The sequence below is a fragment of the Hippichthys cyanospilos genome, chromosome 6 (assembly GCF_059441005.1).
Source record: "Hippichthys cyanospilos isolate Australia breed blue-spotted pipefish chromosome 6, RoL_Hcya_1.0, whole genome shotgun sequence".
Taxonomy (NCBI): Eukaryota; Metazoa; Chordata; class Actinopteri; order Syngnathiformes; family Syngnathidae; genus Hippichthys; species Hippichthys cyanospilos.
The window spans coordinates 716947-742044 of NC_142374.1; the positions used below are offsets into that span (position 1 = coordinate 716947).

Genomic DNA, 25098 nt, shown 5'->3' on the forward strand with positions numbered 1-25098 from the left:
CCAGATGAGGTGAGCCCGGCGACCAGAGTTTTGAAAATTGATTTAATGTGGCATTATTAAAGAAATGTTTTAATTTAATTAATGAAACATTTAATTAATTAATTAAACTTTTATTTAATGAATGACACTTTGAATTAATTAATGAAACAATTATTTAATGTCACTTTCATTTAATTATTGAATGGTATATTTATTTATTGAATTTCAGCACTTTCGGTCCTCCATACAAAGGTTTCATAATTTTTTTTAGCTTTTGTGTGATTAACGTTGGTATTCTTTTTTTAACTCACAAAGATAAAGCAGACTTTATTCTTATCTGTGGAGTTGTTGCGGACATTTACAACCATTTATGCATCCGTGTTGAAACTTAGAGAATCCACAGTTGTCTTTGCCGATGCAGAGCGCTTCGGTGACATTGTGTGGTTTGCTGCGAACAACATTTGTTTGGCAAGCTGTACATAGAGGGGCTGAGCCTGTTGATATAAATACTTGCTACAGTTAGGTCATGAAAACTGAACCACGCTTTAGTTAGGGTTCACTGTTGTTCAGTATTATTGTAATGAATGCCCTAGAAATTAAATTACTTGGATGGATGAAAACATTGTCATGCTTCGGTAAATGTGCAAAGTCAAACGCTAAGGAAAACCTATGCCATGTTACATTTTTATTTGCTCGGTGGTGATGTGGAAAGAGGAAAATGAAGGTGACGACTTGGGAGTAAATCTCTGTAAAAGCTAGGCCACCATACAGTGACCCAGACAGGAGGATCACGGTATTTTAAAATGAATCATAAAGGTTTATTTTACTGGCGGATTTGCATAAGCAATAGATCAGTGGTCACCAAACTACGGCCCTCGGGCCGGATACGACCCGTCAGCACATTTGGCCCGGCCCTCTGAACAATACCAGAGACGCTATCGGATTTTTTTTCCTATTTGGCCTCCAGAAAAAAAATCTTAGGCCCGGTCCTGTCAAAAAGAGAAAGGAATAATGGCGAAAAGGTTAGGTAAGAGAAAAATTGATTCAGAATGCAGGGTATTTAACCTGCAGTGGACAAACGATTCTTTTTTTGTTTAATGCAAAGAAAAGGCTGTTTGTCTCATCTCATCTCATATGGCACCTCACATTTTTAACAGTGGGCCTGCATCTGGCTGGTGAGAAGTTGAATATCAGGTTCCATTCTAGTTACAGCCAGTCTCAAGCACTGATGCTAATGTTCATCTGTCAATCTTGATCTCATCGGAGTTTTCAGCAGTTTCATGCGAGAAAAGGAGATATACGTGCTGCCAAAAACTGTTTGCCAAAATTTTCATTGAGTGTTTTTTCATGTTTGGATATGTGTCGTTTGGGAGGGCGACATAGAAGTCAAAGAGACTGTTGGGCTTGAATGCGTCTTTCAGAACATCACAGCCATCGGACCTCTGGTGGAGATGTGGTACAGCACATCTCCGTGCGTAGACTCCAGTTCAGACAGGAATTCTTGGAACTGCCTCTGTTTAAGTACATACATAGGTAAGCTCACTTTTCTGACTTGAATGAGTCATTCTGAGCATAAACACATATAATCATAATAAAATCTACTGGGATAAAAGCCATCTTTACAACCATACTGGTAGTGAAATTTATTGTGCTGTGTAGGTGCTGCATCACTTAGTTCAGTTTTTCAACCTGCTTCCCTTGTGCGTTTCCACAGGGAAGTTGATGAGAGAGGGCTGCAAACAGCGGTGTCTACAAGCCTACTGGAACCTACAAAAGGATTATAAGGAAGGAACACAAGAACTTTAAGAGACTACTCGTATGTGTCAGAGAGATTCTGCTCTGACAACTGAGCTGAACTTTTATCTGTTAAGATTGTGCATGGCACAACAGAAAGTTAATGTTCTATGGATTTTTTTTCTCTGAAGAACCCAGAGAGAGTTATTTAGTTATTATTTCAGTTTTTTCTGTGAAGAACTCAGAAAGGGTTATTCAGTTTTTATTTATTTCATTATAGTGTTATTATTGGTTTCCTGACTTTTTTTCTGTAAGGAACCAGGAAAGGGTTATTTGGTTATGTGTGGCTTTCTGGAAAACAATAAAATTTTTAAGCTCCCCTACGATCGTCACACTTTTTCTGTTACAAACTGACACCGCCCCCCCCATCAGAGAAGGGAAAAGTTATGTGGCCCTCACAGGAAAAAGTTTGGGGACCCCTGCAATAGATCGTCTGCCATGTTGTCCGCTTGTTAAGAAATTCCAGAAGACAATCGTTGCGGAAAATCTATTCTGCATGGAGGGGCGTGGTAGCCGAAATTTGACATGCGCCATTTGACATGCGGATCATATGATTGCCGTATGTGTCAAGCTTAAACCAAGCTTAACACTTGAAGACAGTGTAAAAGTAAGAAAGATGGATGAAACAAAGTGTTCATCCATCCATATTGATGTAACTATGAAAATGAATATCGTAGATTTGGCAATTTCTTTTTCCTTTTCCTTTTCTTTTTTCAATGTTGGATGGTTTTGTTTTTAAATTCAGTCAATTCAGTCAAGTTGTACATTGCACAACACGTTTTTTGTCAACGTTCGATACAAAGATTTGCTGTAGTGAAAAGTCCCCTGTTGTGAACAATGTCTGGCTGCAAATACGTATGTTTGTTTGTTTTAGAGAAATTCTACTGTATTTAATTTGGATGAATGAAGAGAAGACTGCAGCTAGAGTGTATTACTAATAGTGATTTTTCAGAGTATTAATTACTTTTATTTTGTATTAGAATGACGGCGGTTTCATCCTCAAGTTTCACTGTCTCAAGTAGTGTTCCCTCGCCACCTCACACTTCGCTTTTTGCAGTTTTAGTGTTTCCCATTTTTGTTTTTTCAAAAGACCATCCCTTTATATCAGCGCTTACCTTATGTAGTGTAGTAACACTCACACGCTCAGTCATAACGTGGAGTCTGATGCAGTCTAACAGTCTATAACTTGGATCTTGTTCTGCTGCAAATCAAGGCATTTTTGCTTCAAACTTAATCACTGCTCGTCATTCCATGTCAACGGAGTCGTGGCGTTATATAAGGGCATTTTGGCAACAAAGCTTCACGACTCTTAGAGGCAAAGAAATTGTGACTGTGAGTGATAAAGCTGTGCGAAGACGTACACGTGTTGGAAGGTGTGGGGTGTGAGGTAATGACAGCCCTGACCCTCTGAGAAAACTTACATTGTGGGGGATGGACACGATGAGAGATGGGGATGGCAGTGCTTAGGGCGAAGAGTTAGCAGCTGCTAACCATGCTTTGATGCACTGTGTTGTAAAATAAAATAAAGTTTTTTATCCAAAAAGAGACACATGTCTTTTGGGCCTCCGTATTACGGACAGGTTTTATGAAGACAGACATGTTTTATGTGGGTTTAGCTTTTTAGTTTTTTCTTATTAATAATGCTTAACCCCCCCCCCCCCCCCCCCCCCCCCCCCCCCCCCCCCCCCCACACACACACACACACACACACACGGCTTTGTGGGCAGCATGGCTCGGTGGTAGAGTGGTCGTCTCCCAGCTGAGAGGCTGTGGGTTCGATCCCCGACCATCAAGACCATGTCGAAGTGTGCTTGAGCAAGACACTGAACCCCCAATTGCTCTTGATGCCCCCATCAGTAGGCAAATGACTAAAGTAAAGCGCTTTGAGTACCCAAGGTAGAAAAGCGCTATGTAAGTGAAAATCCATTTACCATTTACCACACGCACATGCACACATTCAAAATGTGATTCAGGTTAAAAAATGCAGATAAGTCTGGAACTAAGGGTACAGAAAAATGAAATTCTAAATATGTAGGAACCATTGTTACATTATGGCGATTGATATTGAGTGCATTCTGATGTTTTGCCGGTTAGTTGACCTGCAATTTAAAAAATACAGTATCATTTTGTCTTTGAATTTTTATTTTCCGTTGATAGTTTATTTTTCCTCCGGTTAGGTGATGTGCTAAATGACAGCCATGCAGAAGTCATTGCCAGAAGAGGATGTCTCAGGTTGGTACCATACACACGTGGGCCTCAGATATGAGGATTGAAACCATCCAGCCATTCATTCATTCATTCATTCATTCATTCATTCATTTTCTAAGGCTCATCTAGAGTCGGGTCCCTGGGACCATCAGCTTTAGTAAGGAAGCCCAGACTCTCTTTCCAGCCATTTTGTTCAGCTCTTCCGGGAATTCCCGAGTCATTCTCAGGCCAGCCGAGAGACATAGTCTCGCCAGCGTTTCCTGTGATATCCCCGGGGCCTCCTCCCAAAGAGACATGCCCAGAACACCTCACCAGGGAGGCGTTCAGGAAGCATTCTACCCAGTTCAATTCTACCACTTCAACTGGCTCCTCTTCAACTTAATGCCGGCAGTGCGTACCAACTCATCATACATACAGAAATCAAATGACCTGCGGGGGGGCAGACAGAGAGAGAGAGAGAAAGAGAGCGAGAGAGCGATTAGTTAGTGAGGGATTTGTTGAGAATCCGAATGGCTTGTGGGCCGAAGCTGTTTGTCAGTCAGGACACTTTGGATTGTGTATCTGTAGAAGTTGTCTTTGCTGACATGCCAAATTTCTTCAGTCTTCGCAGAAAGTACAGTCTCTTTTGGGACTTTTTGATGATCTGTCGAGTGTTGTGGGACATGATGAGGTTCTAGCTGATGGAGATGCCGAGAAATTTGAAGGCTTTCACCCACCCCACCTCAGTCCCATCGATGAAGAGTGGTTTGTGCGACTCCACCTGCCGCATTGGGTCTATGATCAATTCTTTAGTTTTGTCCATATTGAGGTGGAGATTGTTGCTGCGACACCAGGCCACAACGTCTGCCACCACTTTCCTGTATGCTTTCTCAGCCCACCAGTGATCAGCCCGATGACTGTAGTGTCATCCGCATACTTAATTATGCTGGTGTTGTTTTGGGAGGTAACACAGTCATAGGTGAAGACTGTGTAAAGCAGGGGTCTCAGCACAAACCTCTGGGGTGTCCCTGTGCTTAAGTCTTAATGCTGGGCGTGCGGCTGTGACTCTGACTGATTGGGGTCTGCCAATGTGGAAGTTCAGCACCCAGTTGCAGAGGCGGGGTGCAAGATCAAATGCAAGGAGCTTGTCCTTCAGTGTGTCAGAGATGACTGTGTTAAATGCTGAGCTGTAATCAACGAAGAGCATTCTTACATATGTGTCCTTGCCCTCCAAGTGCGTGAGCGCTGTGTGAATGGCGGTGTTGACTGCATCATCCTCGGACCGTATCTGTTGATATGCAAATTGTAGAGGGTCCACAATGTCTGGAATTGTCTTTTTGATGTGCGTCACAACAATCCTCTCAAAGCACTTCATTGTGATTGTGGCGAGCGCTAAGGAATGGCAGTCATTCAGGCAGGTCACGGTGCGTTGCTTGGGAACAGGTACTATGGTGGTGGCCTTGAAGCAGGTGGGGACAGAGGCTCGTGCACGTGACGAGTATGTTCTGCTGGTGTCACCGTTGTAGGGTCCCGTGAACACTCCACGCCCAGCATCCCTCTCTGCTGATCAGGATTCTTAGCGCCAAAGCGGGCGTAGAACCCGTTCAGCTCATCTGCCAGTGTTACATGGCTGGATGTGACTGCGCTGCTCCTCTGTCGATAGTCTGTGATGTGCTGAAATTCTTCCCACATGTGTTGAGCTTCAGCAGTGGAGTAATAACCCTCCAGGTTCTGCCTGTACTATCTTTTGGCCTCTCTGATGGCTCTAACTCAGGTCATATCTGGCCTCAGCTGTGCCAGAAACAAAAATAGATGCGGGTTTATGTTATTTGGCCCTCACATCACAGTTTATCCAGGGCTTTTGGTTAAGATATATTCTGAGATCTTTAGTACTTGTATTTGTCTCTATCCATATACTAATATAGCTGGTGACTGCGGAAGCATACTTGTTAAAATCTACAGTGTCAATGGCTTCACACATGGCTGCAGTTTTAAACACGTCCCAGTTTGTGCAGTCAAAGCAGTCCCGAAGTACTGAATCAGTTTCATTAGTCCACATTTTAACAGCTTTACTCCCTGGGGGAGCCTGCTTGAGAAGTTGCCTGTAGGACGGGTAGAGGAATATGGAGATGTGGTCAGCTCTTCCAAAGTGAGGTCTTGCTACAGCCTTTTAAGAACATTTCACGTTGCTGCAGACTTGGTACAGGGTGTTATTTTCCTACATTGGAAAGCTTATGTGCTGTTAGAGCGTAGGATAAACAGTCCTGAGGTTGCAGTGGTTGTAAGCCCCCACTGTGATGAATACAGTGTCTGGCTGTTTGATCTCATGTTGGTTGGTGACGTTATAAAGGTGGTTTATCGCGCTAGCAGTGTGGTGGAATGTAGACGGCTGTTATAAACTCGACACCGAATTCTTGAGGCAGATAGAACGGCCTGCATTTCACCATCAACAATTCAATGTCTGGGGTACAATATTTCGCGACAGTTTGCGCGTCCGTGCACCATCGTTTACTCATGTAAACCCAGATGCCACCACTTTTGTGTTTCCCTGAAGCTAATGTCGGTAGACTGCGTGGGTTTCCAGCTTGTTCGGCGTGTCCGATGTATCCTTGGTCAGCCAGGTTTTAATCAAAGTAAAGACACAACACTCTCTGATCTCATGATGAGTGTCAGTCCGGATTCTCAACTCGTCAATCTTATTCCCCAGGGAGCGGACATTGGCCAGCAGCAGGATAGGTAACAGCGGTTGAGCAGCCCTAGTTTTTAGCCTAGCGTGCAGGCCTCCTCTTTTGCCACATTTTCGCCTCAGGCGCTTTGGCTGCTGGTGTAACAGAAAGCCAAAGTCCACGAGGCTAAATGAATTTGTGATGAACTCTACCAATGTTAAGTGCCTCCCTACTGTAAAAGAACTATCTGCCACGGGAGAGCAAACCAGAGATGTCACCTGCGGTAGGTACCATCTTGGAGAAAGAAAAAAAAAATCTTGATCTTTGTAGCTTGATGATATAACCAATAAAAACTGAGTCGCCAGGATTTTAGTTTCCACAGTTACAAAGGCTAACGTAAAAATGCCAAGCCAGAGGCACAAAGTCCAATCTGAGAAAGGCAGAATTGTAATCAGGCAGGAATAGTGGTTATTTTTACTGTGGCAACAGGCGCACGAGTAGTCATATGCCGGCAGGGTAAAAATCCAGGCAGACAGAACAAGGTAGTAGATGTTTAGGTCGTCAGGAACAGGCAGAGTCAGACTCTGGGCAGAGAGAATAGGATTGTGCACGAGAAATTCTTGCATGATGGCAAGATGATCTGGTGGGGACTGTAAAGTACACACCAGGGTCACCTGACAGAGGACAAAAAGGGGACACAGCAAGCCCTCTCGGTACATGGTACATTGGCAAGGATTCTGAAAACTTTATCGCAGAAGCTCCAGCCTCTGCCACTCATGTCGAAAGACACCCAAAACATCACTTTCAGGCCGAAGATTAGCAAGGCCTCTGCCACTTGCACTTACAGATCCGACAGCCACCAGCTCCCGATGTATTCATCCGTCAGGGTATCGGTGACTGCTCCACAGGTCACACGTCTAGCCCAGTTAGCAACCACAACCAACCACTTTCCCCATACCCCATCGTCCTTTAAAAAGGGCACAGTGGTTCCACCCCCAATTGTGATTGGTCCATCTGACCAGCATGCCAAGCTTGACTGGCTCCCGTTCAAGTGCCTGTTGATTGTGAAGTAGGAGCCGCTTTAAAGTCATGTAATCAAGGCAAGCACACAACTCAAGCAATGACCAAATCACACCACAAGGTTCAATCACCCACACATGTCTTAAGAAAGGAGTGGTATTTTCAAATGTTTCTCTTAAAACCTCTTCATGTACCAAAATGTCTTAAGATGTCAGTTATGGTTTTTAAGAAATCTTGATATGTTTTTATGGCTGTGTATGTTTAAGATTCATGCTTGTGTATTTGTACTGTAGGTACCTAACCCAGGAGTTGCACAGAGCTGTGTCTGGAAGTGGAAGCTCTGTGTTTTTTCAGACATTGCATAAAGGAAAATGGAGGCTTCGGCCAGGAATTTCCTTCATCTTCTTCACCAGTCATACGCCATGTAAGCTTCTGCTTGATTGTGTTGAAGCCTGATATACATTTTATTTGAAGCAGAATGTAATTTTTGCATTGGATGTTTTGGTTCTTTTGTTTTGTTTTGTTTGTTTGTTTTTTTTTGGCTGTGTTTTTTTGTAAGTATTTTTGATTTGTTGGTTGATAGCGTGTTCCCAGAATACAACACAATGGGTTCAGAGAGGCTGTTAAGTAAGAATTTAGGAATATTTAAACCCTGCGACCAGGAACTCATAGCCCTATAATGTTTTGGTGTGAAAGGGGCTAATAAGTGCCACTATAGTACCATACTGCATTTTGCTGGGGTGTTCTAATCCAATACAGTGGTACCTCGGTCCTCGAACGCCTCTATACTCGATCAAATCGGTGCTCGACCAAAAAAATCAAGTAGGTAATGCATCGGACCTCGATCAGATTTTCGGTTCTCGACTAGCCGAGCCTAGCCGAGCCGAGCCGAGCCGACCCGAACGCGCTCCTCGGCTCATTTCGGCCAGCGGGTAAGCGCCAGTTCAACTCAGACCGCCAGCGGAGTAAGACGTTTGTTCGAGTATTTCTTCCCGGATTTAAACTTTTTCGTGTTGCTCTAGCCCTTAATAATGGGTCCAAAGAAAGACAGTGATAAGGGGAAGGCAATGAGGAAAACAATGAGGACCACTATTGAACCGAAGAAGGAAATTATAGCAAAATATGAACGCGGTGTACCTCGCGTCGCAGTTAGCTAGCGTCATCATGGAAGGAGTAACTCCCTCCCGTCCTCTCCACATCCATTCCTGTATGCCATCAACCACTCTCCAAAACGTAAGTAAATTATACAAAATGGTTTATAATGCTTTATTTATCTTTATCTTTTTCTTTATCATGTACTGCTTGTGCACATTTACTTGTGCACACATACTTTCCATTATTTCTTATGGGAAAAATGGTTTCGGTGTTCGAACAAATCGGTGCTCGACCACCACCTCAGAACGGATTATGGTCGAGTACCGAGGTACCACTGTAACTGTATCAGCAAAAAACAAAGGAAACCCCACAGAATTGTATTGTATCAGATGAAGCGTGTTTCATAGATCTCTCTTTTTAACTCTTTTATTTTGTGTTTTTTGGAATGTAAAGAAAGAACACAAACAACCTCAACATTGAGAAATAGCATCAATCAGAAAATAAAAAGAAAAACTAAAAAGAAGAGACAAAACAGAAGAGACAAAAAGAAGAGACAAAACCACTATACCAGGTACCACTGTAACTGTATCAGCAAAAAACAAAGGAAACCCCACAGAATTGTATTGTATCAGATGAAGCGTGTTTCATAGATCTCTCTTTTTAACTCTTTTATTTTGTGTTTTTTGGAATGTAAAGAAAGAACACAAACAACCTCAACATTGAGAAATAGCATCAATCAGAAAATAAAAAGAAAAATTAAAAAGAAGAGACAAAACAGAAGAGACAAAAAGAAGAGACAAAAAGACAAAAAAGAGACAAAACAAACACAAACAACCTCAACATTGAGAAATAGCATCAATCAGAAAATAAAAAGAAAAATTAAAAAGAAGAGACAAAACAGAAGAGACAAAAAGAAGAGACAAAACTGCTTCCAAGACAGTTTTCCTCTATAAGCAGTGCACTCATTCTCAGAGCATACCTTTTCTTCTTTGCAAGCACTTATATTTTGTAGCAAATTTATAATCACTATAATAATTACAATCATAATCATAATCACTCTTACAGTGAAGCATTTCTTCATTGCAAGCATTTATATCTTGTAGCAAATGTATAATAATTATGTTTATAATTATTCTAACAGTGGGGTAGGACCAAAAAATGTGTGTGTGATCAGCGATGGGCTCCCCACCTTCCAGCATCCCAATTGTATGCCAGTCAATTTTGATTTTCTCCTGGTGGTGATGAAAAGCAAATCAAGATTTTCCAACAAAAATATCTCCGGGTCCATGAGACTGGAGGAAGCCCGTGTTTTCCAAGAGTCCAGCCATTTATTCTGTAGAATTACAATGTCCTTTCTCCCAATGATGTTTTACCATAGTCTGTGTTTAACAAAGTTAGTGTAATGATACCATGGTACAATTTTCTTATCAGGCCTTTGCAGCTTCCAGAGTCATCAGCATCCATTAATACATCCATAAACAATTTTTGAAGGTTCAACTGGGTTATGATCTCTTTTTTTTTTTTTTTATATAAAAGTGGTCTCTAAGCTGCAAGTACCTATCAACGTACTGCTTATTGAAGCTGCTAAGCTCCCCGTTTTTGACAATTCTGCTCATAGCTGTGATACCAACATAAGTCCATTGCCTGTAACTGTGGTCCAGCAGAGATGGTATGAACTTGGTGTCAAATGCTGCCCACCTAAATAAAGTGATCTTTTCCTCAAGGGAGTTTCCTAACCACTTTCACCCACACTTTCAATGAAAAATTAACACATTGACTGGTTGTCTGTAATGTTTCCTTCTCCATTCCTACATAACCAAGTAATGACTGCATTGATGTGTCTGTAAGAGATAAATCCATAGTTTTCCACTTAGCCATGTAAAGAGGGTTACACCAATTTACCAAAGGAGTCAGCTGGGCTGCCCTTAGGGAGGGCAGAGACATTCCACCCTTTTCCACTGGGAGCTGAAGGGTGGTAAATCTGACCCTGGATTTTTATTACTCCAAATAAATCATGAAAGACGCTGGTTACATTCGATGAATCATCATCATCACCATTTTCACCCTCCACCTCGGGCACACTAACACTTCAGGAGCATGAGGTAAGATGTGTGCTGAAGACAGTGAACCCCGGTAAGGCATTAGGCCCCGACGGAGTACTGAGAAAGTTTCAAAGCGTGCGTCGACCAACTAACGGGAAGTGCTAAAAATCTTCAACCAGTCCCTGAAATAGCCTGCCTGCCTTAAAACTTCCACCATCATCACTGATCCCAAAAAGTCAGGAACAGACAGCCTCAGTGACTACAGGCCTGTGGCGCTTACACCTGTAGTCATGAAGTGCTTTGAGAGACACATCAGGGACATTCTTCGAACCCACTCTGGAACACCATCAGTTTACCTTCAGGGCAAACAGATCTACAGACAACGCCATTACCACAGCGCTCCACTCTGTCCTGAGTCACCCGAGGGCTATGTGCAGCTGACAGGTACTGGCTGGCCAAGCGAAGTGCAGCGTCAGCGGTCGCTAAGACAAAAATTCAGGTGTGGGAAAAACTCGGTGAGGCCATGGAAAACGACTTCCGGACAGCTTCGAGGAGATTCTGGTCCACCATCCAGCTTCTCAAGAGGGTGAACATTGTTCACAGTGGGGACAGGGCGCTGCTGACCTCAACTAGGGACGTCGGCGAACCGGTGGGCAGGTTCACGAAGAGCTTCTCAATTCCAACAATTGGTCTTCCTTTGAGGAAGTAGAGGTTGAAAACTCCGAGGTGGGCTCTCCTATCTCTGGGGCTGACGTCACTGAGGTGGTAATCCACCCCAAGTTCCTGATGGTTCTGAATGTTGTAGGGCTGTCCTGGCTGACACGCTCTGCAACATCGCATGGACATTGGGGACCTCACTCCTGAATTGGCGGACTGGGTAGTGGTCCTCATTTTTAAGAAGGGGGACTAGAGGGGGTTTTTACTACAAAGGGATCACACTCCCCAGCCTCTCCAATAAGGTCTATTCAGGGGTACTGGAGAGGAGGGTCCATCAGGAAGTCGAACCTCGGAATCAGGAAGAGCTGTGTGGTTTTTGTCCCAGCCGTGGAATGAACGACAAGCTATACACCCTCTGTAACTTCCTCAAAAGTGCATGGGAGTTTGCGCAACCAGTCTACATGTACATTTAGATAAGGTGCTCGACTGTGTCCCTCAGGGAACTCTGTGGGGGATGCTTCGAGAGTATGCGGTAATGGATGCCCTGTTACAGGCAGGTCGGTTCCTGTATGACCGATGTCAGAGTTTGGTTCGCATTCCTGACAGTAAGTTGAATTCCTTTCCGGTGAGGGTTGAACTCTGCCAAGGCTGCCCTTTGTCACTGATTCTGTCCATTACTTTTATGGACAGAATTTCTCGGTGCAGCCGAAGCGTTGGGTGGGTGCAGTTTGGGGTCTCAGCATTTCATCTCTGCTATTTGCAGATGATGTGGTGCTGTTGGCCTCCTCACGCATGACCTCCAAGTCTCACTGGAGCGGTTCACAGTCGAATGTGAAGCAGCTGGGATGAAGATCAGCACCTTCAAATCCGAGTTTATGGTCCTCAGTTGGAAAAGGGTGGAGTTCCCTCTCCACGTCACGGTTGAGGTCCTGCCCTAAGTGGAGAAGTTTAAGTATCTTGAGGTCTTGTTCACGCGTGGGGGTAGGATGCAACGGGAGATTGACAGATGGATCAGTGCATCATCTGCTATGTTGTGGACGCTCTACCGGTCTCTTCTAGTGAGGAAAGAGCAGCGCCGGAAGGCGAAGCTTCGGTTTGCTGGTCAACCTATGTTCCTGCCCTCACCTATGGTCAGACAGAAAGAACGAGATCCCGGATACAAGCAACCGTAATGAGTTTCCTCCGAAGGGTGTCTGGGCTCTCCCTAAGAGATAGGGTGTGAACCTGGGTCATCTGGGAGAGACGCAGTGTCGAGCCGCTGCTTCGCCACGTTGAAAGGGTGTCAGTTGAGGTAGTTCGGGCATCTTGTTCGGATGCCTCCCTGGTGAGGTGTTCCGGGCATGTCCCACAGGAAGGAGGCCCTAGGGTAATGGCCAGTTTCACCTAGAGCATGTGTGTCAAACTCAAGGCCCGGGGGCCAGATCCGGCCCGCCACATCATTTTATGTGGCCCGCGAAATGTTGATTTGACTTCCAAGTTTGCGGCTAAAATACCAAACTTGCAAGTTGTCTTCATCTTTTTAAAACATTTTGGGGAGAAGAAAAGCATTTTTTTTTTATTCCCAATCTCTCTTTTGAACAGTTTTTGCCAGCTTCTGATTTCAAAACTAGCTAAGTGTGTGATAAATACACTTAAAATCAGTCATCAAAATCAGTCACAAAATTTTTTTATGCATATGTAGGACCTCAGGACCTACAAAAACATTATAGAGCGACATGTATTAGGATGTACAGAACCAGAGTCATCAATTGTTGAATGTAGAATTTGGCCCGATTTTCTACATTTTTTGGTACTGAAACCCTTGACCCGATCAACTTCTAATTTAGCGTGCCCAATTATTTGACATAGGGGCACGCCTGGGCAAAATTTTGAGAAAATTGGTTGACAAATATGATGGGGGTGGGGCTTCAAAATACGTGTTCCAAAGTCACATTTCCTTCGCCATGAGCAACAAAAACCGTAATAACTCCAATGTGCTAGCTTGAAAAAATCTGAAACTTTACAGAAAATCTACTAGTAATTGCTTTAAAATATCTGCATGGTTATTTTTCAAATTAATTACAGCGCCACCTATTTACAAACAAAAATGTCATTTTTTAAACTTTCATGTGTTGTGCTAAGCCCATAAGAGTAAATGTACTGAAAATTCGTGCGAACAGCATCGAGACTTGGAAACTAAAGGTATCCAAATTTTATGACTTTGTGATAAAGTGGGTTGTCTGTATGCCACCCCAAAGTCGGAGTTTGCTCAAATCATCTAAACTTACTGTAATTGAGCCCAGGTGATCATAGAACAGCAGCCAGTTCCGACCCGTTTGACCCAGAGCTACAAAATGTTTTATGTATGTGTAAGACCTCAAGACCTACAAGAAGATTATAGAACGCCATGTGTTAGGATGTACAGAACCAGAGTTAGCAATTGTTGAATGTAGCATTTGGCCTGATATTCTACATTTTTCGGTACCGGAACCCTTGACCCGTGCCCCATTATCTGACATAGGGGAACCCTTGGGAAAAATTTCGTGAAGATCGGCCAACATATATGATGCGGGTGGGGCTTCAAAATACGTGTTTCAAACTCAAATTTCTTTCGCCATGAGCAACAAAAACCCTATGAGCTCCAATGTGCAAGCTTTAAAAAATCTGAAACTTTACAGATAATTTACTCATTATAGCTTTAAAATACCTGCATGGTTGATTATCAATTTAATGATAGCGCCACCTAGTCACAGACAAAAATGTCATTTTTTAAACTTTCATGTGTTGTGCTAAGCCCGTCAAGAGTAAATGTACTGAAAATCTGTCCGAATAGCATCGAGACTTAGAGATTAAAGGTATCCAAATTTTATGACTTTGTGAAATAGTGGGTGGTCTGTATGCAACCCCAAATTCGGAGTTTGCTCAAATCATCTAAACTTACTGTAATTGAGCCCAGGTGATCATAGAACGAGAGCCAGTTCCGACCCGTTTGACCTTGAAGGAATCTAGAAAAAGCTTCTTGCCTTAAACTAGTTCCTAGCGTGTTCGTTTTTGTTGAAAGATCGCCCATACCACAACATAGTGAAACAATTGATTTAATCCAGACAGAGTGGGAAAGTACACGAGGCCTCGGGCCAGTCCTGCAATGGGTCGGAGCAGAAAATGGCAACCTTTCACCTTCAACATTCAGTTCTTATACCCTTTTGGGACATGTAGTCCCAGTGTGGAATGCAAGTGTGTGTGTGTGTGCGTGCACGTGCGTGCGTGCCTGTCGGTGTGTGCGTGTGTGCGTGCGTGGGGGTCTGTTTGCATGGGGATGGTGTCTTCAAAAGTCTTTGTTCTGCCGGCCATTCTTTGAAGCGGGAGGAAGTCTGAGCACCATAAAACCCTGACTGATATCTTCTCTTGAAGGCCACACCTAGCCTTTTGTTCCTGATGTCATGTTAGTCGGGGGATGCCATCTGTTCCTTTTGGAGGTGCCGACTTGTCCCCACTTCCCCTGGGCCAGGACCATATCTGCTTTATACTGACATTACATCGTCTCAATCTTTATTAGAATAATACAGTTCCATGTACACACTATTTTATTGATATATTGAATTTGAAAAATATGAATTTCCTTCAACCTAGAGCTATGAAATTTTTTATGTATATGTAAGACCTCAAGACCTACAAAAACATCATAGAGCGCCATATGTTAGGAGGTACAGAACCAAAGTTATCAATTGTTGAATGTAGCATTTGGCCCGATTTTGTACATTTTTCGATTCCAAAGTCCTTGACCCGATCAACTTCACATTTGAGGTGCTCCATTACCTGACAGAGTGGCACCATTGGGCAAAATGTCATCAAGATCGTCTAACCTATATGATGGGGGCGGGGCTTCAAAATACTTGAATCATATTTTCTATGCCACCAGTGCTAAAAACCTTAATATTTCAGTTTTTGCACTGTGCTAATCCTGTTTGAGCAATTTAACTGTACCAATAGCAACACCTGGTGCCAGACGAAAGAGACAGTTTTTACACTTTCATGTTCTCTGCTATGCTGCTTTCAGCAAATTCACTGAAAATTAGTCAGGAGAATATTGAGACAAAGCGAACATTATGAATCTCAAATTTGGACCTGGCCTTTACACCGCCTCAAAGTCCGATGTCTGGCCAGACCGGTAAAACTTAGTGTAATTGGACCAACATGATCTTCTCTAAATTTCATTTTGGGAGTAAAATGATTAACACACTTTTTTTCCTCGTAGTGCGGGTGCCACCTGGTGGCAGCAAAAAGTTACATTTTCATTTATAGGTACCTTGTTGAGCCTGTAAAAGTAATATCACTGAAGTTTTTTCAGAAAGGCCTTCAGAAATGCTTAATTTCTTCCATCAAATATTACGATGTTTTGATCATGGCCGTGGCCTATTCAGCAGTGCTCATCCATTTATCGTAACAGTAAATGCTGATGTAGTTTGTCCCAGATGATCTCATCTTCTCACGACTTCACACGTTGATTGAAAGTCAATTCCTTCAGACATCAACAAACATATATTCCATCAAAGTGCTAGAATAACCTCGTGGCAGAAAATATATTACCAAGTTTGCCATTCCAATTACTTAGTTGAGGCCGGTGGACAAATGCGAATGAAAATGTTACCTTTTCTAGAACCTTGACCTCTACAGTTCGCCTGCATATGCACGCATACATTCATACCCCAATATGCCCATACATCGAACTGTTCATCCTTCAACGTGCTCATGCCTGCAAGGGCCCGTTATAGCTGCGTGCAGCTCTAGTTATTATTAGGGCCCGAGCAGCTACCGCTGCGAGAGCCCTCTATTTTTTCTCCGGATTATTATTATTAGGGCCCGAGCAGCTACCACCGCGAGAGCCCTCTTGTTTTTCTCCGGATTATTATTATTATTAGGGCCCGAGCAGCTACCGATGCGAGAGCGCTCTTGTTTTTCTCCGGATTATTATTATTAGGGCCCGAGCAGCTACCGCTGCGAGAGCCCTCTTGTTTTTCTCCGGATTATTATTATTAGGGCCCGAGCAGCTACCGCTGCGAGAGCCCTTTTTTTTTTCTCCGGATTATTAGGGCCCGAGCAGCTACCGCTGCGAGAGCCCTCTTGTTTTTCTCCGGATTATTAGGGCCCGAGCAGCTACCGCTGCGGGAGCCCTCTTGTTTTTCTCCGGATTATTATTAGGGCCCGAGCAGCTACCGCTGCGAGAGCCCTCTTGTTTTTCTCCGGATTATTATTATTATTATTAGGGCCCGAGCAGCTACCGCCCTCTTGTTTTTCTCCAGATTATTAGGGCCCGAGCAGCTACCGCTGCGAGAGCCCTCTTGTTTTTCTCCAGATTATTATTATTATTATTAGGGCCCGAGCAGCTACCGCTGCGAGAGCCCTCTTGTTTTTCTCCGGATTATTAGGGCCCGAGCAGCTACCGCTGCGAGAGCCCTCTTGTTTTTCTCCAGATTATTATTCTTATTATTATTATTAGGGCCCGAGCAGCTACCGCTGCGAGAGCCCTCTTGTTTTTCTCCAGATTATTCTTCTTTTTATTATTATTAGGGCCCGAGCAGCTACCGCTGCGAGAGCCCTCTTGTTTTTCTCCAGATTATTAGGGCCCGAGCAGCTACCGCTGCGAGAGCCCTCTTGTTTTTCTCCAGATTATTATTATTAGGGCCCGAGCAGCTACCGCTGCGAGAGCCCTCTTGTTTTTCTCCAGATTATTAGGGCCCGAGCAGCTACCGCTGCGAGAGCCCTCTTGTTTTTCTCCGGATTATTAGGGCCCGAGCAGCTACCGCTGCGAGAGCCCTCTTGTTTTTCTCCAGATTATTATTCTTATTATTATTATTAGGGCCCGAGCAGCTACCGCTGCGAGAGCCCTCTTGTTTTTCTCCGGATTATTATTATTATTATTATTATTATTATTATTATTATTTACTGTGCAGCGCTTTTCCATTTTTGAGGGCCACCTAGTGGCAAACAAAAATGTCAGTCTGATGTCTCGCCAAAACGAACAAAGTTGCTGTGTTTGGACCCAGATGGTCTTATCTTTTCTAAACTTCATATATTTGATGGGTTTCCAATGCGGAATACACCTATCAACGTATTTTTTGTCTTAGTGCAAGCGCCACCTAGTGGCAGCCAAAAATATAGCAATTTTTAAACGTTTTTATGTGTTTAGCTGAGCCCTTTGAAGCAATATCGCTGAAATTAAGTCTGAAAATTCTCTAGACAGCCCTGCTGACCTCCACCAAATTTTACGATATTTCGATAATGGGCGTGGCCTATACGTCCATTTTCATTCAGAAGCTTTATCGGACCAGTAAAAGCTGCTGTAATTTGACCCAGATGATCTGATCTTGAAAATCTGATTCTAAATCTATTCCTGAAGACGTCGAAAATCTATTCCTGAAGACATCGACAAACATATATTCCAGTTTAAACCTAGCGCCACCTAGTGGCTGCAAAAAAATGTCATTAGTCGAAAGATTACAGTCAATCTTGTTTGGTTTGATCTACAGTTATGAATTTTTTTAGGCATATGTAGGATTCAATCAATCAATCAATCAAATTTTATTTATATAGCCCTAAATCACCGAAGTCTCAAAGGGCTTCACAGAATGAAAAGAGGTCGTACAGAGACATCTTTTCAGTATAGGGTACACAACAGCATCTCCTGTCAAAGCTCCCAGAAGGGGAAGGAAAAACTCAAAAACCCCAAATTTGGGGAAAATCAGAAACCTCCAGAAGGGACCACAGGTGGGAAGAGCCCCCTTCCAGGCCCACAGGTTGAAGTGGATGCTGCATGTACCAGACACAGAAACGACATAAATTACAGAAAACATATTGTGCTATATAGTGCAGTGATGTCTTGACAGCAGGCAAGGCCATTGGGCAGGAACCATCCCACATTCCAGCCAGGTGGACTGCAGACGGCCGAACTCCTAACCCGTGATGGTCAACCAACGCAGGACCCAATGGAGGCGGTCAAGTCAACCCTCACCATCTAGCTAGCCCCCTCTCCCAGCCGGAAGAGGGGGGCAGGAAAAAAGAAAAAAGAAGAAGGCTACAGACAGGCTAAATTAACAAAATGCTTTTGAATATAAATGTGTTTTTAGTCGGGATTTAAAGATTTCTACTGAGGTGGCTGCGCGAACTTCCATAGGTAGGGCATTCCATAGTACTGGCGCGCGAATGGAAAATGCCCTTGATCCCGCAGACTTCTTTTTAGCCCGTGGGGTCGATAGCAAACCGGCATTTTGCGATCGAAGTTGTCGGGGCGGAACATAAGGTGATACTAAGTCGACGAGATAGGAAGGAGCTAAACCGTGTAGAATTTTATAAGTAATTAACAGCACCTTAAAATCACATCTCACGTGTATTGGAAGCCAATGCAGGTCAGCTAGAATCGGAGTAATATGATCAAACTTTCTCGTCCTTGTCAATAGTCTCGCTGCTGCATTCTGTACACACTGCAGGCTTTTAATGTAGGACATGGGGAGTCCAGAAAACAAAATGTTGCAGTAGTCTAGGCGCGACGTAACAAATGCATGAATTAATGTTTCTGCATCGCTAAGAGAAAGAATAGGGCGAATTTTAGCTATATTGCGGAGGTGAAAAAACGCCGTTCTTGTCATGTTATTAATATGTGCTCGAAAGGAGAGAGTGGAGTCGAATATCACGCCGAGATTTTTTGCAGAACTACTTTGGGAAATAATACAGTTTTCTAGGTTCAGCGTGGTATTCTTAAGCAAGTGCTGATGATGAGCAGGGCCAATAAATAACATCTCAGTTTTATTAGGGTTGAGAAGCAGAAAATTGGAAGACATCCATTGTTTAATCTCGGCAAGGCAAGCCTCCAGTTTACTGCACTTGCACGGATCCGTTATTTCTAAGGGCATATAGAGTTGGGTATAATCAGCATAGCAATGAAAACTAATAGCATGTTTACGTATAATATCGCCGAGAGGAATCGTAGATGTTGAACAGTAAGGGACCAAGTACTGACCCCTGCGGGACACCACATGAGACGGAGAAAGACTCAGAGATCGCATCACCATAAGAAACACTATGCGTCCTTCCCAGGATGTAAGATCTGAACCAAGAAAGTGCTGATCCCGAGATACCAACACATGATCTAAGACGTTCTATAAGGGCACTATAGATTCTATATAGTTCTATAACACTAGTTCCTATATAGTTCTATAACACTATGCGTCCTTCCCAGGATGTAAGATCTGAACCAAGAAAGTGCTGATCCCGAGATACCAACACATGATCTAAGACGTTCTATAAGAATATGATGATCAATAGTGTCAAATGCGGCACTAAGATCAAGCAGTAACAATACTGATGAGACGTTGGAATCCAAGGCTAATAGAAGATCATTCGTCACTTTTACTAGGGCTGTCTCAGTTGAGTGGTTGGCCCTAAAACCTGACTGAAGGAGTTCAAATCTATTGTTGTCTATCATAAAATCGCTAAGCTGTTGTGTTACAACTTTCTCAAGAATTTTGGCGATAAACGGAAGGTGTGACACTGGCCTATAGTTAGAGAGATCTTCAGGATCTAAGTGAGGTTTCTTAAGTAATGGTTGAATGACAGCCGTCTTAAAAGTCTCAGGTACAATGCCAGAGGAGAATGACAGGTTGATAATATTCAAGACAGATGACCCTAAGACCGGGAATAGATCTTTGACGAGTTTGCCTGGAAGTGGGTCGAGCATGCAGGACGTCGGCTTTGCTGCATTAACTAGTTGTGTAAGACACTCCAGGGATACTAAATCAAACTGGGACAGGGTAGCCAGACTTTCATGAACCTGATTGTCCGAACTAGCATCAACATTCATAGTCGAGGTGGTGAGCGGCGCTGCCTTTTTTATTTCTTCCCTTATTAGCTGAATCCGCTGAGTGAAGAATTGCATGAAATTGTGTGCTGAATGGAGGGAATTATGATTATGAATGAGGATTGTAAGACCTACATAAAAGTCAATAAAAGTGATGGGCTAGGATGTACAGAAAAATTGTTTTTTTAATGTGCCCTGTACTTAGACATTAGCTGGTCTCAAACTAGTACCTTTTTCTCTTAAACGGTTCACCCCATGACCTTCAACTTTGGCATGGATCATTATCCGACTAACGGGCACACACAGTCCAAATATCATGAATATCTCATGACATATAAGTTGGGGGTGGAGCTTCAAATTATGTTTGATATTTCCTTCGCCAAGAGTGACAAAAACCTTAATAACTCAGCTGTTTCAGCTTCAAACCATGTAAAACTCTGCAGGGACTTTAAAAGTCATGCCCTAATACAGCTATGTGATAAATATCCAAATCATTTACATCGCCACCTAGTGGCGCACAAAAATGTCATTTTTTACAAATTTATGTACCATGCAATGCCTGTTTGACTAAATGAACTCAAAAATGGTCAGTAAAGCTTTGAGACATTGGAACATGAAGGTTCTCAACTTTTATGACTTTTCAATAGAGGGCCTGGCCCCTATGCCAACTCAAAGTCCAATGTCATCGCCAAAACAGTAAAAGTTGCTGTAATTGGACCTAGATGATCTGATATTTGCAAAACTTCGTATATGGGATGAGAGTCCAATGTGAAACACACCTACAAGACTAGTTTTAATCATAGTACGAGCGCCACCTAGTGGCAGCAAAAAATATAGCAATTCCTTAACGTTTTTATGTACTCTGCTGAGCCTCTTGAAGTGATATCCCTTAAATAATGTCCAAAAAGCCATTGGCCACGCCTAATGCCCTCCACCAAATAGTACGATGTTTCGATAATGGACGTGGCCTATACGACAGTGCAAAGTCACATAACTGTAACAATAGAAGCTGCAGTAACTCAACCCACATTATCCCACCTTCTCTAAATTTTACAAACTTTTATAAGAGTTCTGCACTGGTCGTCTACAACTAATTTTTCATCGTTCATAGTCCTTGTTCATAACCCGACCTGTTCAAATCCCAACGTGCACAGGTCTGCGAGGGCCCTTTATAGCTGCTTGCAGCTCTAGTTACCATTATTATTGTTACTGTTTTTGTTGTTGTTACTGTCATTATTTGTTATTATTGACTGCATTAAATTTGTTTGTGACTCTTGTTTATTAGGTGGTGATGCCTCTATAATCCCCTTGAATGACAGACAACTTCAAGCATGTACCTCTATCACACCTATAAAGAATAACCAAGGGACAGATGCAGGAGGCCTGAAAAGAAAAGCTACAGCGCATATTCTACAGCAAAACTTGAAGCGGTCCTCTCTCAAAGCAAAAGACCCTCCAGAGACAACGCTTCACAATATTCAGGATTCAAAACAGCCTTTTTCCTTGCCTTCATCTTCATCTAAAAGTTATGATGAACTTTTACAGAGCCCAGCTGCTCAAACACATTTCGAGACAATCTCCCATGCTTCAACTTCAGCAAAACCTATTTACAACAGTGCCACTTCGAATGTTCCCGCTATTGTCTTTGTCAGTCTGAACCCACCGGTCTATGATATTCTCAGAACAGGAGCCAAGTCTGTACCAGGTGGCCTTGCTGATCCTTTTGAACCAGGGCTGGCCTACCATAGAACAGGATTACTGAGGTTAAAGCCTGGTCGAGGAGAGTCAACCCTGTCTCTCTCATGCAGCGATAAGATGGCTCGCTGGGGGGTGCTGGGATTCCAGGGTGCACTTTTATCCCACTACCTACAGGAGGCTCTCTACTTTAACACTGTGGTGGTAGGAAAGTGCCCCTTAAGCCACGAGGCCATGCAAAGAGCTTTAATCACAAGGTGAGGCTTACTGCAGATAAAATATACCAATGTTAATCAAGTCACAAGATAAGTCACTGTTTTTGTTAAAATTTTGACCTCTACACTGCAAGTAAATTTCTGAAGTGTATGGTAAACATTATTTAACTTACCTGTTTTTATTTAACCTGCACTGAATTGTGACAGTTAAATAAGAGAAGAATGAATTTCATATGCCTTACATTCTTATTCTTCAAAGTCATAAGTGTCAATTCCACACAATCGTCAGAATTCCGAAATGCCAATGAGGGCATTATTTTGCTCATTAATAACTGATATGTAGTGTTAAACCAACAGGCATGATAAGTATGATTGATTCTGTGAAACCAAATGATTAACTGAAAGGTGTGTGTTCAATAAAATAGGGGTAGTGTTTTTAGGTAGGGTGTTGCCGTAGACTTTCTGAATTAAAAAAAAGTTTTACAAGTAGTCCTTATTTAAGGATCAATGCATCTGCCATTGCATATGTAAGGGTGCATTTGTCCTGAAAAAATTTACAAGCTGTTCAGTTAAAATGATATATAATACAGTACTTAAAAATAGCAGATAAACCAGAGTTACATGGAAGAAAAAAATAGCTTCTCAAATGGATCAGACTATAACCAAACTGGCAATAGTTCAGCTAATGATTAGCTCCAAGAGGATCAATAAATATATAACCTTGCCTGTGAATACTGCTGCAATCAGACGGGATCTACGTATGTGACGACGATCTATCAGAAAGACGCTCTTGCAAAGTCCCATTGTTTTAAAAAAAGGCATTTGCTGATGTGGTCACAATACACCAAAGAACACATAAATTATACACTGCATATATATATATATATATATATATATATATATATATATATATATATATATATATATATATATATATATATATATATATTCCAGTAACCAATGAACACTTCGCAAAGTGACAATCTCACCCAATCAGGTTGAGGTTGTCTGCCTCTTAGCCTGGTAATCCAATTTAGACGATGATGAATAAAAATGGCATGATCAACAAAATGTTGCCTTTCATTTGTAGTGTATGTGACATATTAATCACATGAATTCTTTAGTTTTACCGTTTATTTTTACGTTACATTAAAAAAAAAAAAAGACTTCAGTAGCAATACTATGTCTGCATCATAATTGTGTGTGTATGCGCCCAAGTGGAAGTAATTGCAAATTGCAGTGTTATTAGGAAGATGAATGTTTAAATTTTAGGGGTTAGGATTGGGGTTGATCAGGCGATGATGACTTGAGTGAACAACAAACCGACGATTGGCTGACTGGCACTTTTTGGATAAAAAAATTGGCGGACCGATGATGACTGAAAGGGGGGGGGCACTGGCAACCGACGACTGCCGAACCAGCAAAAAAGTGGCTGTTTTTATTGTAGGATTTTTGTGTGTCTGATTTATGGAACAATGTTGGCAAATGTTTCTGCTTTTGCTAATATGGTTCAAAAGTCATTATGTTATGTGAAAAGCTGTTTTTGCCTGTGTTTATTCTGTGCTATTCAGGTGCTCCCATATATCAGACCTTCCTGCTGGTTTCTCATTGTCCCAACCAGTAATTCTCCAGTCAAAATTGGAGTTTGCTTTCAGTCGGGCTCAGACTGAGCTGCAGCACAAGCCTGGGCAAGGATGCATCACACCCTGTGGGGCAGGTACTGTGCCATAATCAAATAATCTACCAAGTGTATCTGAAAAAAAAAAATCACAACATTTTTCCCTTGGATATAATTACCCTGAAGTGTACTTTTTTTTGTCTCAGTGCCAGTGAATGAGTTGTTCTTTATCCATGGATCATGCACAGCTTTGTCATTCAAGCCATTTTGATTTTGTCCCTATTTTCAAAATGCATCTCCTTGATAATACCCTTCATCTTAGCAAATTAGATAAATTGCACAGATCCAAATCATATAAGTAGAAAGACCAAAGTAACTACCACATGGCAATATCCTTCTTCAGATGCACACACAATTGTCTTGCCACAAGTCTCATATTTTGTTGCACAAAGAACCAAACACTGCAGGATCTCTTTGCAGATGTGCTGGTTTATCATTCAGCCCACAGTGAGTGAAAATGGTCTTGGAACATTTCTCATACACCTTGTACACGGTGGCAAAAGTTATTTGTATATCTCTACTAATGAAAGAAATACCCAGTCATAGAATTAACTTGAATCTGAGGTAAATGTGAGCTGACAGCAGCTGTTAAGAGCCCTCGCAGCCCTGACCATGTTGAGGAGGTAATGTTGAAATATTGAGCAGGTAATGCAAAATAGAAATCACAGCCACGGCTGGTTTGTAGAAAAGTGGTAGGTTTGCTACTGAGGTTTTTTTTTAAATATATATATATATATATATATATATATATATATATATATATATATATATATATATATATATATATATATATATATAATTGCACAGTAATCTCAAAACAAGGGATTAAAGAGCTCCATCGCTGTGGCACATTTCTGTCATTTGGAAAACAATTAAAAAAAAAAAATGTGTGAGCACCTTGGCACTTGAAAATGTCATATGCGCAGTCACATGTACAGTTGTTGTCACCCATCTTACCACTAAAGCTGAGAGTTGGAATAATGTATTTAGGGACTTTTGAAGGTGCCATGGGAAGTTTTAATTTGAATGTCCATAATAAATCTTCAATCACGATACATGTGACTAGCTGGTGGAAGATGACAGGGTGGAAATTTGGCTTGCAGCTCATCTGGAGGGTGACACATTGGTAAGCATTGACTGGCATCAATATCACTAACCCGACGAGACCACTTACTGTGTTGCGGCTCCGCTCTGCTGCGTTGCGCCTCCGCTGTGTCGTGTGCGATGTTAATGAATGAGA

The 25098-nt window shown here is 42.3% G+C and overlaps 1 protein-coding gene across 3 annotated transcripts in view; it reads left to right on the forward strand.

The window, feature by feature from the left end:
* Positions 1 to 25098, forward strand: part of adat1 (adenosine deaminase tRNA specific 1) — an 85027-nt gene that overhangs the window by 45471 nt on the left and 14458 nt on the right. For all 3 annotated transcript variants that reach the window (XM_088417686.1, XM_088417685.1, XM_088417684.1), the window contains exons 3-6: positions 3951 to 4005; positions 7940 to 8070; positions 21556 to 22222; positions 23752 to 23897. In XM_088417686.1, the coding sequence (XP_088273812.1) occupies positions 3951 to 4005; positions 7940 to 8070; positions 21556 to 22222; positions 23752 to 23897 (999 nt within the window). The remainder of the gene's footprint in view (positions 1 to 3950; positions 4006 to 7939; positions 8071 to 21555; positions 22223 to 23751; positions 23898 to 25098) is intronic.